This window comes from Ciconia boyciana, chromosome 16, assembly GCF_034638445.1.
Source record: "Ciconia boyciana chromosome 16, ASM3463844v1, whole genome shotgun sequence".
NCBI lineage: Eukaryota > Metazoa > Chordata > Aves > Ciconiiformes > Ciconiidae > Ciconia > Ciconia boyciana.
This window is the reverse complement of record NC_132949.1, coordinates 5,400,510-5,416,385: the sequence shown is the minus strand read 5'-3', so window position 1 is coordinate 5,416,385 and position 15,876 is coordinate 5,400,510. Positions and strand designations below refer to the sequence as shown.

Below are 15,876 nucleotides of genomic sequence, written 5' to 3'. Positions count from 1 at the left end.
CGTTATAGATCCCATTCACTGGCCCATTCTTACAGCATCTTGTATGTGAATACTCTAGTGTGGACATGCATGTTGATAGGATCTAACCCGTAAGCACTAAAGTGTTCCAGACATGTCCAAAAGCCTTTCTTCCTTTTCAAACCTATGACAGGTTTTCTCAGACTCCATTAGGACTATGATTTTTCATTTGTAATTTTTAATCTATTGTAATCACATCTTATTGTTAGTTGCTTTTCCAGACTTAGTGTTCACTGCCAAACTGGCTCAGCATATTACAGCTTCCCTTGTATTGATTAATGCAGTAAAGTGGGACTTCTCATTTTATTGCATTAGCACTTGTTTTTATTAGGCTAATGTAACAATTTAATAACCTTGCACGCTAATGTGAGAAAATAAAGCAAGCTGTACCTACTCTCCATAGTCATAATGGAGAAGGCTGGATAAATGAGGCTCTTGCAGTACCATTGTCCCATTTTGCTTCAATTTTGCTCTTGTTTACCCCAGAATAAAACCAGAACTAGGCTAAAGAAATATTCTGTTTGAGAATAAAAATGTGCTACAATTGTGGGACAAAATTTTACTCTAGGCTATGTGGATAACTCACTACTATAGAGTTGTTTTAAATAACTTAGTGACATGCAATTACCTTGACTATAGCCAGGTATAACTACACAGGATTTGATCCCACAAACCAAAAATTTACATCAGCTGAGAAACAGACTCTTTTACAGTAGCTGCTAGTTATTCAGCTAAATATCCCCAAAGAACAGGGCACTCCTGGCAAGACAGGTGGCATTTAAGACTGTAGCTTTGTACGATACAAACTTTTGCTTTGAGCATATTGCATTGTTTTCGCTGTCTATTTCTTGTCCACTGGTATTAACCTTCTGAAATCTGACAATATGTGCCAGTTCCAAAGCTTTGGGATGCAGGGGAAGTTTTCCTGCAGATTTCAGTGGATCAGCACAAAAACTATGCAGAGAATTAAGTTCATTTCCCATGTTTAGTGTCTCAGGGATTCTGGGCTTTAGAGTAGCAGAAAGTCCTAGATTTGCTGGCATTAGGGCCGTGTTGTCATGTGCAGCTGCTCGGAACTCAGCTCAGTCCCTGCTTCCACCAGGGAGAGCAGTACCATCCATGGGAGCACTACTGAAGTGCCTGGGACAATCATTGTGGGGGTGTTTCTCTGAAAGGCAGCCAACGTAACAAAAGGAGTCTTTTGGATTTCCCTGTAGGACAGCAGGAGCATCACTTGATACATATGGGATTTTTTGTGAGTTTATGGCAAAGAGAAATGTTTCTTCATGGCTATATATGTATGTTTTCTCTGTTGAACACAGAAGCATTAGGCAGACTCAGTTCACTGTATATAAACAGCTGGCAAGAATGTGGTATTTTCATGAAGTATCCTTAGTGACACACGCTTAAGCTTTACTGCAAGTGAGACCATCAGAGCTAAATGTAAATTCTTTCATTAAGTAATACTAACATGAGAATTTTAGCTTGAGAGACAAGATGCCATTTACCACTGCAGTTACTAGGGGCAGAACTCCTTTATCCACGTGACTGCCTTCACCACTGGTTTTGAAAACTAGCAGATTTGTGCTTGGCAAGAAGGCAGAAACCTGAAATTACACCAGTGTTGCATAACAAATTATGGCCCTAAGCTAAAAATTAAATGTCAATACATTAATACTCTACAAAGTTGTCTGTAACGGCAGCCAGAAGAATATGCAAGGGAAATGAAAGCTTCAGGGCTTAATTCTGATCCATTCCAATCCCAGAGCATCAAAGGCTAGTGACATCCTTGGAGATGCATCTGCATAGCATGACAGTGAATGCTTGCCACTGGCCTCCTGTTTCCCCCACATGCACAGTAGCAGCCTGGAAAGTGGTGGCCAGTGTTGTGCAGCTGGCCTGTGAAATCACAGTAGATAGTAACATTTCTAGGCGTATTCATTAGCATGTGAGTGGTGGACAATGAGGGAAGCTGGTCTGATTTCCATGTAATTTTTAAGGTAGTCAGCAATCTGGAGGCTCAAAAAGTTTGGAAACCACTGGGATAGAAAAATCATGAGGTTGTTTGAAACTCTGCAAGTTTGATGACACCAAAGCACTTTGAGATTGGTGAATTCCAGTTGGTTCCTCTTGGCTGCTCACAGGAGATCTAAGAACTGGCCTCCCCACACAGAGCTATAAATGCAGCTGGCCCTTGATCTCTGCAATAGCGTACAACATGCAGAATAGCCACTCTGCAGCTGTTACAACTGCCCACAGGCTATCAGGATAGCAAATGTCTTCTCTTTCCACCCTTTCATGGGGCTTACTCTAGCTGCTATACTAAATGGCAGCAAATACATATTTATATCCCTGGCATAGTGAGCCCATTGGAAGGAATGCTTGACTCCAAACGTGCACTAGAAACTAGATCTGTATATTTAGTGAGTGAGCAAACTGTTTGTTGGTGGCTGTGAATACGTACATGGCCTCTATGCCAGCAAGATGGAAGCATGTCTCCCTTGCAGACAGATCTCTTAATACCTTGATCCACCATTACTTTGAGTCAGGAAACTGGTGCAACACGTTTCTCTCATTAATAATGAAAGTGCGAAAATAGTCAAGTCTGTAATTAAAAAGCTCGTCTCTGATACACACAGCTTCATCCTCCTATTTGTGATAAGACTGTGTGTTTTTTAAAGTCAAGACTCTGATTGTAGCTAGCAGCGAATGAGTGCAAACAAAGTCTTTTGTAGGTTGACGGTATGTGGGACAGAAACCGCAGCTTCTTGCCTCACGAGTGCAGTGCTGAGCAGACCGTGGACTCTAGGGCAGGAATTGCCAGCGTTTGTTCAGACCTCTGCTGGGAGCAGATTTTCAGAAGTTATTTTACTCAGAGCATGTTTCTCTGGCTACAGAGCTAGCTCTGGATGTAGGAAGATATTCATTCTCTGCTTTGCAATCGGTTTCTTGTATAACTGTAGGAGAGTCATTTAGCCTCCTGGTGTCTCAACAAAACACAGCAGGAGCAGTAGTGTGATCTTAGTGAGGTACTGAGAGTGGCAGTACGGTACAGGCTGAGAGCAGCTCTGACACTACAGCAAGAGAGGCCATTTATGTACTGAAGAGAAATAGCCATTGTCTAGTCAGTCACTACAGGAGCTTCTAGGAGCTGATTGTGAGATCTTTGTTAATAATCATTATGATTAATTACCTAGCTGGCACAAGGCAAAGGAAACTTATTGTACAAGTAACAACAGCAGACGTAAAAACAACTGCCATTTTTTCCTGCGTGCCTAGATGTAAAACTCCTTTAAAGCCAAGAAGTATCAGAGGCGAGAAAATACTTTAAAACCTTCTCCTGCTCCTTTGTGTTTCATTTCTGTTTATTTCCTTTGTTCAATAGACTGGAAAGACTGCAGTGGAAGAGAACCTCGGCACAGGGGACACACTGAGGCCCTGGAACGTCTCCTTCAGCAGGTTCGAGCAGCTCATCAGCATTATAATTGCAGAGGTAAGGATAAATATCTATGTGGTAGGGCACCAGCTGAAGCCTCTGTGGCGCCTGTAATTTTAGCAGTTTTCTAACTAGGTCATACCTTCTCATTCATCAGGAAAAGAAAGATATTAATATTGGCCCATCTGGAATCACTTTAGCGTACTATCTTGCTCTTAACCCTTGAAATTAGTTGGATGAAAACATCAGAAAGCTAGAATGCACACAAGCACAGACACACCCTTTCTCCCTCTGTGCCCTACACACCTATTGATTTGTTTTTTCCTTCAAATTAGTTTCACACGGGATTCCACTAAAATGTTTCAAGGATCTCTATTTTTTCATATAAAGAAATACTTTAGAGAGTTAACAACTGTTTTGGATCAAAAGAGGGGACTTGGCTGCCTCCAAATGGAAGACACTAAGTACTCTAGCGGATGTGATGCCAATCTATAATGAAAAATACTTGCACAATGCAGTGGGAAGATGAGATTGCTACATTTTCAAATAGAATGGATCAAAACTAGGAGAGAGTTCGAATCTCAGCCAGCTCTTTGCTCGTCATTCATGAGAAACAGACTGTGCCTTTAATAGCTCAAGAGCCAAGGCAACAGCTTGGCATTCTTTTTAAAGCATATATAAAAACTCCTGTTCTATACGGGTTGTTGAAAAGTACTATTTATTTTCTTAAAATAAACTTCTAACTGGAATAATGCTTCATTGCAAAGGAACTTATTTTAAACTGAAAAGTTGAACTACCATGAAGTTTTCATTTTTCTTCACCTAGTATGACTGTTATGTCAAGCTGCATCAATTGATTTAAAATCATAGAAATACTTAGGGCTAAAATCATCTGGCTGAAATGGAAAGATGTGGCCTTTGTTCTTTATGTGCAAATATGTCACTATCACGATGATCCACAGTCTGCCACAACCCATTGTAACCATAGCAACTTAAACTATTCAGCTATGTTGCTTGGAAAGGGAAAGGAGATATTGCATGAAAATGTTGTTTCTCTAATTAAAATTCATACAAGCATTATCACTTGCAGGTGGTCTTGGTACTGGAAATACAGATTATGTATTCTATCTCTTACATAGCTTTTTCATGCTATTAAAGAAGTCTTTTTTCCCTGGTATAGTTTTTCCTTTCTGAAGTTAGTGAATATCTCAGGTCTTTCAAGTCACCTTCCTAGTCAACAGGGAGTAAGTGATGGAATATCTGAGAATATTCTTAGTATAAATTGTTTTACTGACATACCAGCCCAGAACAGAGGCAGTTATAAACAACATGCAGAAAATACCTCCTTTTGAGAATCTGACACCAGTTCCTGGTTCTTATAAAATTCCACTGCTCCAGAAATTAAGCCCAGTCTCAAAGCAAAGCACAGACAATTCTGTTGTTGATTTCCTAACTCCTTTTCCTTAAATAATAAATAACAACAATATAGAAAATCTGTTTAGCTCAGAACATTTTCTTGCATGTCTGAAAGAGGATGTAGGAGCTTACATGTGGCAGTACTACACTGTGGAGTCAGCCTGAGCAACACCCTTGCCTCCAACCAAATAAAAATCTCATAATTGCATGTAATACTAGCATTACACAGTAGTATATTTTGGATAAATCAGGATTGTAACATAATAGGAGAGCCTTTGGAACTTGTCTTAAATATATGACTGATGTCAATCCCTTGTATTTCAGTAATTTGGTAAAGAATCAAGACAAAGAGTTTGCAGAAAAAGTAAGAATTATGACATCACTTTGACTCTGAAATTTGATTCTGGTATTTATAAACCTCAGTGAAATCTGAGGAGTTTGATCAAGGATCTGAGATAAGCTACTGTATGTGACTGAAAAGCTCAAATAATGGCTTTCACTTCATATAATACAGAGGCCTCAGCTAGATACTTAATTAATGTAAATTAGCATGATTTGACTGACATGGGTAGAAGTCAGTATGCATATGCTGTTATACATAAGCTGAGGACCTGCCCAGGCATTTATCTGTTCTTTACCATGTTTCTCTTTACCACACTCTTCTTTGATTATACGTTAATATTGTAACCTCTGTCTTCCTCATTTGTTTTAGAGATGTCAGTAAATAGCTGGACACTGTAGAGTATCCTTGAATCTGCTTACAATCACTGATTTGCTGCGGTTTATAAATGAGAGCAGAATCAAGCTCTGCATGAATTAAAGCTAGGTGAAGACGGAGACAGGACACAAACCTGGGGTCTTGGCATCTTGGCTTTTCACTAAGTGACTCTCCTGCGGGATGTCACACTCATGATGCTCAGGCTGGCTGAAGGAGAGTGGAGGAGGAGTGCAAGGGAGGTGGAAAAACTGAAAGGGTAATCGATCTAAAAGGTCTGAGATTACTTGGTTAACGTAGGCAAAAGCCTCAGAATACAGAGGAGCTAGAAGAGCAAGGTTGTGTGCTATTGCTCCAGTGTGATCTGGGAGGGTTAAAGTGCCCAGATTCCAGGCAGATCTCTTGCCCAAGTCTGTTCATTCAGGCTTTGCACTGCAGCCTGCCTTTTGCCCTATGCTTTGCATTTCAGGGGCTGAAGAAAACAAGCTTACAAAAATACCAGGAAGAATACATTGGAATGTACAGTGAGTTTAAGAGCTTTTGGAATTAGATCAGCTGTTGCTTTTGAACCTGCCCTGTGATATGATGAAATCTCCTAGGGAATTACTTAGGAAGCTTTGCTTTCATATGTTTAATCTTCTGGAAAACCCTGATGATTACAAACAACAGTCGTTCATTTGTCTTCATAATACCATGCTACAGACTATCATAACTGAGTTACTACAACTGTATGTCCTGGCAACACTTCAAATGTATTTTTTAAGTATTTTTTTCTTGTAGATCATTCTTTCTAAACAATTCTGAGTGGATTAAGTAATTGTGTGATGCTTCATTAAGAAAGGAACCCAACTCTTCAGTAAAATGCTTACCAGATATTTTCTTTCTGAAATTTGGTTGAAATGTATTTTACTAGACAAGTCAGAGGTGAAATAAAAATGTTCTAATTGTAATTTGATTCACAAGCAGATCACATCATTTTATTGCATTTAACAAAGAGAAGGATCTCTGATTCCACAGGGCATTTAAAACGTTTAGATTATAATTGTTTGTGAGAGTATACAAAAGCAGGCTTGAGAGCCAAGCCATAGACTGAGAAGTTCAGGTAGGGAATTTAAGAAGTTACAATTTCAGCTGTTGAGCCTGACTTTGTAATACAAAATATACCACCCAGTAATATGACTGTCATGCCAATAGCTTCTTCATGAGATACAGAATTTTCTTTTGAAAGACATCCCACCTTGAGGTGAGTTAATGCAGAATCTATCATGGTCTCAAGCTATTGAGGCGTCTGGCCACTACTTATGCCTTTAACTTCTGCGTGGAATTATGTCTCCATGCACATTACCCCAATGTCAGTTGTCTGCACTCCTAAAAATGTGTAGCTTTAAATTGAATTTGAATTTGTCTGGAAGTTTCAGCTATTTGATGTATTTTCATAAGGCTACACAGTTAGTGAAAACTCTAAATCTCATTTTATGCCCTCCACTAGGATTTCAGTGGGATCTAGCTCATTTTGTGCTAATTTGTCTCCTTATTCAGGGTCACCCTAAATGATGCTTAGCTGTTCCACAGGCTGTCTGATTTGTGGGGCTAAGATCTCAGATAATTTTGCACTGAGGTAATTCCATTCACTTCACATGTGCCCCACTTGAGGAGAGGCACCCGCTTGTCTAGTGATAGGACAAAGAATTCCAGATGATCTTCCTCCTCAGAGAAATGGCACAGCATAACAGACATTCCTCTAGAGCAGAGACCCCAGATGCATACTAGCAGCCTGAGTATGCAACTTTGTTCTTATTCTTCCACGACTGACTTATGTTGCTTTTAAGTATCTGTTGCATTTAAGTGAACTGCAAAGAAACATTTATATATCCTACCTGAGAAGAGAGAAACTACTAATGTTGTAAATATACCTTTGTAGTGAATTGCCTACTTCCATCCAGGTTTGAATGCTTCTGATCTAAATCTAATCACTGGAAATTCTCTAATCTTGGCCACTATTTGTTTGCTCCTGAGCTATTAAAAGAGCTCACAACTCTCTTGCTGTATCATTTATTAATATAAACTTATTTTGTTGTTACTGGTGCTTTGCTATAAAGGTTACTCTATGTTATTTATTAGTTAATTAAATAACAGACAAAGTTCCATTTCCTGTAGGTCCAAATTATCCTCTAATCTCAGCTCCATGTTTTTTGGCTTCTAGATACGCTGTACTGTAAAACAAAAGCAAATAGCAATGTAGGAGAGTTTACAGTCTCCATCTAGTTTTACATTATTTCTTTTGCTGTTGGCTTCTGCAAATCTGTGGACTAAACCCAAACCACTGAATAGCCCAATAACATATATTTCACTTGTAATGTGCCCTCTTATTTTAATGCTGCAGTCTCTGGGTGTTTTACACAGAATTATGTTGCTTTGCCTTCAGCAATTTCCTCCTCCATTCCCTCCATCCTTAATATAGAAGAAAATAAAAGTTGCATAATTAGAATGAAATTTATATTCCTAAATTGATCTTAACCTTGGAAGAAGGAAACAGTATGACAGGAGTTTTCATGTAGCATTTGGTTTACATTACTGTGATATACTGAAAAAAGTTCACAGTAAAATAAAAATTATCTGAAGAGATATGGATAGAAAAACAAATGAATTTTTTTCAAAGGAAAAGAAAACCAAGATCAGTTGCATCAAAGGAGCAGGCATGGATTTGGATGAGTCTGTTAAAACTAAACTGAACAGCGCATTGGAGAATATGCTATGGAGAACAAGTTTGCACTGGAAAGACAATGGATTTGATGATCTAATAAGCCTCATACATCTGAATTGTATGATTTCACCCCCAATAGAACCTTGTTCTCTTTGTACTTGCTGTTCAGCAGAGTGGTAATTATTGCTAACAATGTGTCTTCTTTCTGTGGTTTTCAATGTGCAAATTATGGTGCAAATTTATTCCTCATTTAAAAATATGTTGAACACTTTCACAGATGGGGTTTTGACAAGAGCAAATTTAGATGTTCTTTAAATGTTCAAACTTAGAACTCACTAGGGAGTCACAGATAGACATCTCCTATTTTGCATTGGAGGTAAGTGGGAAATATGTTACTCTGAAAACACCTAAGCAGACTGATTAGCAGCTTTCAGCAAATAGTTCTTCATGAGTCATATTTTTTCCCCACTGGAGAAGGGTGTCCCTTAAAATGTTTCACACTTCAGTCTGAATGGGTACCCATGCTGCATCCAAATAAACAGTCAGATCCCAGAAAACTGAGATATAGTTTCACAGTTACATTTTTCTTTTTGTCTTTCTTTTCAGATCACAGTAAATATCTGAAGAATTTTTCTTTTTTTAATTGTTTCTGCTGTTTCTCTTACAACAGCATTAAACAGGAGGGACATCGCAAAAGGCAATGCAAAAAAACCCTCAAACAGTTTTTAGTGCCCGTTCCTTTTAAATGCCATATGTGGACAACAACAACTGACAATACATTATACATTATACAATCCTGCATGTTCCTGACTGCCATCTATTGGCATACCCTCTAAAATCTGCTTACAGGTATACAGGTGGACACAGCTGTTTCACAGAGCTTGCGAGTTTCAGTTCCCAGTGGAAGATTTTTCTTTGGCTTACAAGGAAACTCAGGCCATGCATGAGAGAAGGAAAGACATGAAGTCAAAGTCATGAAAGTGAAAAATAATACAATGTATAAAAATTTAACCACATTTTTTAGAATATTGGGCAAATATTCGAATTTATACAATTCTTCTATTGAGAGAGCTGGTCCAGATATCCTTGCGGGCACACAGCAGGTCTCAGCTTTGACATGAAGTGAACAAATAAGTTAAACACCTCTTCCTTGGATTCCAGATTACTAGGGAGCAAATGTAACTGTGAAAGCTCTGAAGCAATACAGGTGAGTGGAAATTGTTGTGACGGGGGAAAAAAAAATCGAAACAAAAGCACATGCATTTAATGTGATACAGAGAAAGATGAGGGTCAATCTACTTGTTTCCTTAAAGCTTTTACTTAGATTAGACTGGTGATGCTGTGATGTTAGCGATTGCCAGGGCACCAATTATTCAGTCCTCAGAAGCTTAAGGTATATATGGAGAGAAACTGAGGAATTACAACACCCTATAATGTTGACTGATGGTTCGATTCTCTTCTTGGGTTCTTGAGACCACTTGCAAAATTCATATCCATTCTGAACATTAAGAGTAGGTGGTACTGGTTCAAGCTATACTTTGCCTAGGAGCAAAGCATTTTTACAAGTCTGAGGTTGCTGCAAGTAAGGAAATTGATTGCTGTCGCATATCACTAAGATAATGAAAATATGAGCAAAAGGTTATATTTGAGCATGTTTCTAAATGTTACCTTTTGAAAAGAATATAGTGGGCACTGACTGAAATTTAGTATTGTGGTTCAAGAGATAAAGGTTCTTTATGAGATACTAACTGAAATTTAAGTGCTGGGTTTGGTTTGCTTTTTGTTTTCCATTTTAGAAAGTTCTAAATTACAGAATGCTGGTCGCAAGCAATCAGTTTCCAGAAGCCTAAAGCACCTTTTCCATTCATCGAACAAGTTTGTGAAGATTCTAAAACGGTTTGTCATTCATTTTATCTCCCAAACATTCTGAGTTTTAGCTAGCAGTTGTTGCTCTTATGTAATAGTGAAAAGCACCTTAGAAATATATGTGAAGATTCCTCTACCAATGAAACAGCAATCAATCAGAATGAACCTGATAAAATCACATACATGTAAGACTGATAGGAAAATAATGCTCCAGTTCCTACTGGAATCAATAGAATCTTTTCATTGTTGCTGTTGGAAATGGATTTGAATTGTGACAGAGCGAAATATTCTGTGCAAACACAAAGTGCGGTTACTGAGGTATTTTGGAAGCACTGCCTCTGTTGCTGCTCAATAATGAAACTACGGTATTTATTTCATTCATAAGATAAAATGCAGGGCTCAGATAACATGTTTTAATAGTCAATTGGCAACAAGCAACACATCTAGAATTCTCTAACATCTTTAGCTAGGTTTGCAACCCAGTGTGACCCAAACAACCCTCAGCCTTGATAATTTGTTTTAGCAAATGGAAGTTGCTTATGCTGGATTATTTCTTCTTTCATTGCCAGGAGTGTTCAGTTTGCTTTTTCTTCTTTGTATTTTGATAAGAGTTTGATTCTTTCAGAAGAGCTCTCCAGAGTCTTTAAATTCCCTAAGGCAACTACTTAACATATGTAACTAATTGCAAGGGTAAATATTGAAAGGAGTGATCTCTATAAACAGTTTTACAGATATGCTGGCCAAATTACACTCAATTACACTAATGTAAATCCATAATAACCCACCTGATTTTAATTGAGTTAATTCAGCTTTACTCTGAAGCAAACAAGGGCAGAACTAATTTGCATTAATGATAAAAAGTTTTGGTAAAATTTCTGATTTCTAAAGGGCATAAAACCTCCATTGTGTACTGTTTACTCTGGCAAAATTCTTACTAAAACTGATGTCAGTGGCTTGCACAGATTCATAATTTCTTAGATTCCTGTAGTCTCACATCATCTAAAGTGATAAGCTTCCAAAATATTTTTCAGAATTCAGGGGCTGAAGTTGCATGATCTATATAACACAGAAGTTAAGACCAGATGATTCAGTTTGTCTCCTCAGAACTTAACATCTATGATTCTTTGACTAAAATTTGATGTGGGTGTGAATAGACATGAAAGGTATTTGACAATGTTTCTTTCTTTCTTTAGGGGTCTCTACTTATCTGTTATATTTTTTTACAAAGACAATTTATTAGTAACCAATGAAGATCAAATCCCAATTGTGGAAATTGATGACTCTCACAGTAGTTCAGTTATGCAGGATTTCCTGTGGTTCACAAAGGTAATGGGAGCCTAATTTCATATATTGCTTCTACAAATTTGCTGCTGGCAGTGCATAGGCCTTGGCCCATCATGCTGAATATATGAAATGATGTCATTAAAAAGCTAAATGATGAAGTGCTTTACCTTTCACTCATGTTAAAATGCAGTTTTCACAAACCATTTATATAGGTTCGATTCTGACTGGGTCGCTGACAGTGGCACAATTAGCTCCTTTAAATGTACGACCCTACATAAATGATTGCTACTTGGGTACCTAAAGCTTTTATGAACACTTAGAGGAAGAGCGGAAGAGCCTAAAGAAATAACCAGAAGTTTTAAAGTTGGTATTATGGTTATGCCATCATTCAAGATATTTTTACACTATTTTTTATACCGTGAGGAACAGTAAATCAATTTTACACAGTAGTCCAAAAAGCAATTGAAATAGGTGCACGATCTTTACAGAACAACTTCTGTGTCTGATTCAATACCTGTTTCTTGTTTACCTAGGCAACTCATTGCCGTCTGCAGAAACTCAAAATGAGCAATGCCTACTGATTATTCCAAGTCCAAAATGCTTTTAGTTTCATTTCTGCTTTTGTAAATGCTGAGAACAAAAACTGATTGAACTGGGTATATTTTTGCAGTTGTCTTGCATGTGGGATGACATCAGATGGCTAAGGCAGAATATGTCTATATCCGTGTCCTCATCAACAGTACTTCAAGCCAGGCAAAAAATGCTTTCAGCAGCAGCACAGCTACAGGTTGGTTGCATTGCATATTTCTAGCTATTAACTTAGTGACTTTCTGATCTCTAAGGGATAGTACTGCCAGCTGTCCTATGGTTCACCACTCCCCACTGGCCTGTTCTTTGGAGCAGCGTTATCAGCTACAATGAAATGAGCTACTAAGCCTCTCTTGCCAGCTGGAAGGAAGGAGTTACATTAAAAGTAAAGAGTAGGAAAAAGAAAGGAAAGAAACAATAGTGGCAGATGAAGAAACAAACAGATATGAACCAATAAATAATGACCACAGATAAGCCTGTGGGTTTGCAGACTGGGAATTCAAGAGTTATAATCCTAATATTTGCTGCTCAAAAGCCTCTTAGAAGGCCTATTCATTATTCATTATTAATATATTAATGAAGCATTTGAACTCTGGGTAAGATTTAGCACTCCCTTGTGCTATGTGGGAACCTGCAGCAGTAGGTAGCTTCTGTTCCCGACAGCAAGGACAAGTAGACTGCTGAAGTTGCCAGAATAGTACTCTTGATTCACCCATGGCTTACAAACTGCTCAAGTACAGCTTCTGGGGCAGAACTACACTGTTTGACAAACAGGATGGCTATGCTGTTGTGGATTGTCAGCGGGGAAATAAAAATGAATCTTTCATGACATTCTTAATTAAGCTGCCAAAATTTTTAAGGTGAAATGTACCTTTGTGCACAGAACCTATTTAGACCCTTAAAAAGAGAGACTAAGAGAGATTAAGTGGTGCATAGATCTTGTGCTGACCCCTCAGCACAGTGGTAGGGACAGCAGCACTCATGCACTATTCATATCATGCTGTTAAGGCATAGCAGTGACTCAGGATGCTTCCGTTCCAACCTGTGCTACAGATACAACCTGAGTGGTACTGTACAGGCCACTTAATCCTTCTGTGTCTTGGTCCACTGTTTGTTATGCAAACAGTAATTACACTTTCTTCAGCAGAACATTTTGACATTTATTGTACAGCTTTTGAAGAATGGGTTTCATGATAACAAAATATTTACCTCTGTGGGAAAATACATTTTCAAAAAGATGATTCTTACAGAAAAAGTATATCCATGCCTCACTTTCTCCTACTTTTTGTTTGAATGAAGTCACCAAAGCTTCCCAGAAAAATCTATGGTAAAGTCATGGAATTAATGAAGATCTTCATATTGCTTGGCTCATGTATTAGCCACACAGCTATCCCTCTTGTTATTGCCAGTCAATGCAATAAGCTAGGTTTTATAGCAGCTATGAGAGCCAGATACTTTGTGGCCATTATTAAGAATATCCATGTGGGGTTTGCTTTACATCTTTTGGCAAAGCACACTGTACAGGAGAGTAGCCTTCCTGGACAACCACCTGTCTTGACTGATTTCCCCAAAGTATCCCGAAATATATGGAATGCCAGTCTGCTGTACCTTTATTGGAGGACCACCTGTATTAAGCAGCAGCTGCTTGTCAGTCCTTTGAGCTGTCACTAGAGAAAGTTTTAACTATATCTGCTGAATGTTCCCTCTGGTGTGGTTAGCTCAGCTTAGGTAGCACGTATTCCTCTGATTAGCTCAGTTTCATTCCCTCTGCGCAGATTGCCTTTAACAGAGCATTGCTAGTATGCACGGACTGCACTTCAAGATAACCAAGATTCCTAGTACATTGTGTTATTATTTGCTACCAGAGATGTTAAGAGCAGAGCTTGAAGCACAGAGATATAGCAAATGTGTCCATGTGGTATATTGCTCTGTTGAATTTCTGGCAAATTTATTGTCCTTAACATTTGTTCTGTTAGCTTGGTCCCCTGATGAACACAGGGATTGTCACCGATCTGCCAGCCTCTAACGGTGTGTGGCCTAATGGGATCCACCAATGGAAGGATCTCAGTAAAGTTTATACGGTTTAATACATTTTATTGAGGCAGTTAATAGACTGACTCCACAGGAATTTAGGACAGAATGGAAAAGATCAGTGACAACATAGCTGCTAAGGGACTAGATCAGTAGATTCAGAGACAACAGGGACTGTAATTTTGCCTGTTGTTACCACTAGACAACGAAAGCAAACAAAACACAAGTGATGTGGTGCCAAGTTAAGCAGACACAAAACTTTTTTAGTATATGAATTAGTCACATACTCATATTAGTAGGTACCCCCATTCTCTGTGCTGGAATGTCATTCAGAATATACAGTCAGTGACAGTAAAGAACTGTTTGTTTTCACCTAGGCACATTCATATGTTGCAGTGATTATTATGAGAACTAGATGGCTAACATCTACCTGCAACGATTTGTCCCACCTGTGGACACATGGATTAATACAAAATGTGTACTCAGAACACCCCATGTTAACCAGTTATGGAGGCTAACCTCAAAAGGCAGAACAGTTAAAAAAAGAAGAGGGGAGGTGCTATATAAACATCAACAGTATGCCCTGGAGAGGGACACATAAAGCTAAAATAGCTAAGTTATGCCACATAAAGGGCAGTCACTGTGCTGACTACCTAGAGTTTATAAACAATTTAATAATACAGTTTATAAGTAAATATTGCCTGCTAAGTACAGATAAATAAATTCAGGATAATCTATCCGTTTACAATGTCATTAAGTTAATGTACAGCACTTGCCTAAACATAAAATGTGCTACATTGTGAATTCAAGTTTTCATTTTAAACTACCCCCATCCCTATCCAGTTTACTGTAGATCTCTTGAAAAGTCGCAAAGTAATGAGCATATTTTAAATGTTAGGCATTTTTCTTTAAGACATCTGGGAATCTCTTCAGTGGCTGGTCACTGGATTTAGTGTGTTTGCACCTATAAGCAGATGCCTTACTGTGTGAGGAAAGGGATTTTGACCAAAATATGTATTTTATGTGGAGTCTTTTAAAATTACTTTTCTTTAATCCTCACATATTTTCCTGGAGAGCTTTGCCCTGGTAGTTTGTTAGTTTCTGCCGGTTTTGTCTAGCACATTCTTGGTATCTGAAGTAAAAGGAAAAGGGTCCGCGTCTCTTCAAATTCCTCTGTGTTCCTTCACAAACCACCCCACAGTTTAGCTTCAGAATTATTTACATTCAACACAGATATGAGGGCCTCTTGCTTTTGTTGCTGAAAATAATCTGAATAATTTTAAATCAGAGAACAGAAAAAGGAGATTAATAACCCTAACAGAAAACATTTGAAGTGTCCAATATGAATGATTTGGGGATAGAGGAAGAATTTTATATCATCTCTGACATTTGGTTATGGGGAGGTTAAGATAAGCACCTAGCTCTTCAGTAAGTTCAAATCAGAAGGGCTTCATTGATACCAAAGGAATCACCACTAGACCAACACTGAGTGCTTTTGAAAATTGCACCCTTTATCTTTACATAACTGGGCAAAAATAGGAAGTTCTGTCCAAATAAGTAAGTTACTTTGCAGTGTTTCCTTTTACAAAGGCATTGGGTTGTATAGTCTTTCTGATGTTCTCCACTAAATGTTGCACTAAATGCTGCTGGACCAAATACATTGGAGGATCCACAATTCAATCCACAAACACAACCTAGGGAGAAACTTTTCCTTTTGCCACCGAATGATATGACTGGAGGGCAAGGGTTTGAGAAACATCGTGTGTCTAGTTTTTATTGAAGTCAATAGGACTGCTGTCAGGGGGCACAACGTTTCAA

At 38.3% G+C, this 15,876-nt stretch overlaps 1 protein-coding gene across 1 annotated transcript in view; it reads left to right on the top strand.

The window, feature by feature from the left end:
• Nucleotides 1-15,876, top strand: part of ANKFN1 (ankyrin repeat and fibronectin type III domain containing 1) — a 68,939-nt gene that overhangs the window by 36,807 nt on the left and 16,256 nt on the right. Inside the window, exons 8-11 of the mRNA XM_072881259.1 lie at nucleotides 3,404-3,511; nucleotides 10,086-10,185; nucleotides 11,349-11,481; nucleotides 12,110-12,226. Of these exons, the coding sequence (XP_072737360.1) occupies nucleotides 3,404-3,511; nucleotides 10,086-10,185; nucleotides 11,349-11,481; nucleotides 12,110-12,226 (458 nt within the window). The remainder of the gene's footprint in view (nucleotides 1-3,403; nucleotides 3,512-10,085; nucleotides 10,186-11,348; nucleotides 11,482-12,109; nucleotides 12,227-15,876) is intronic.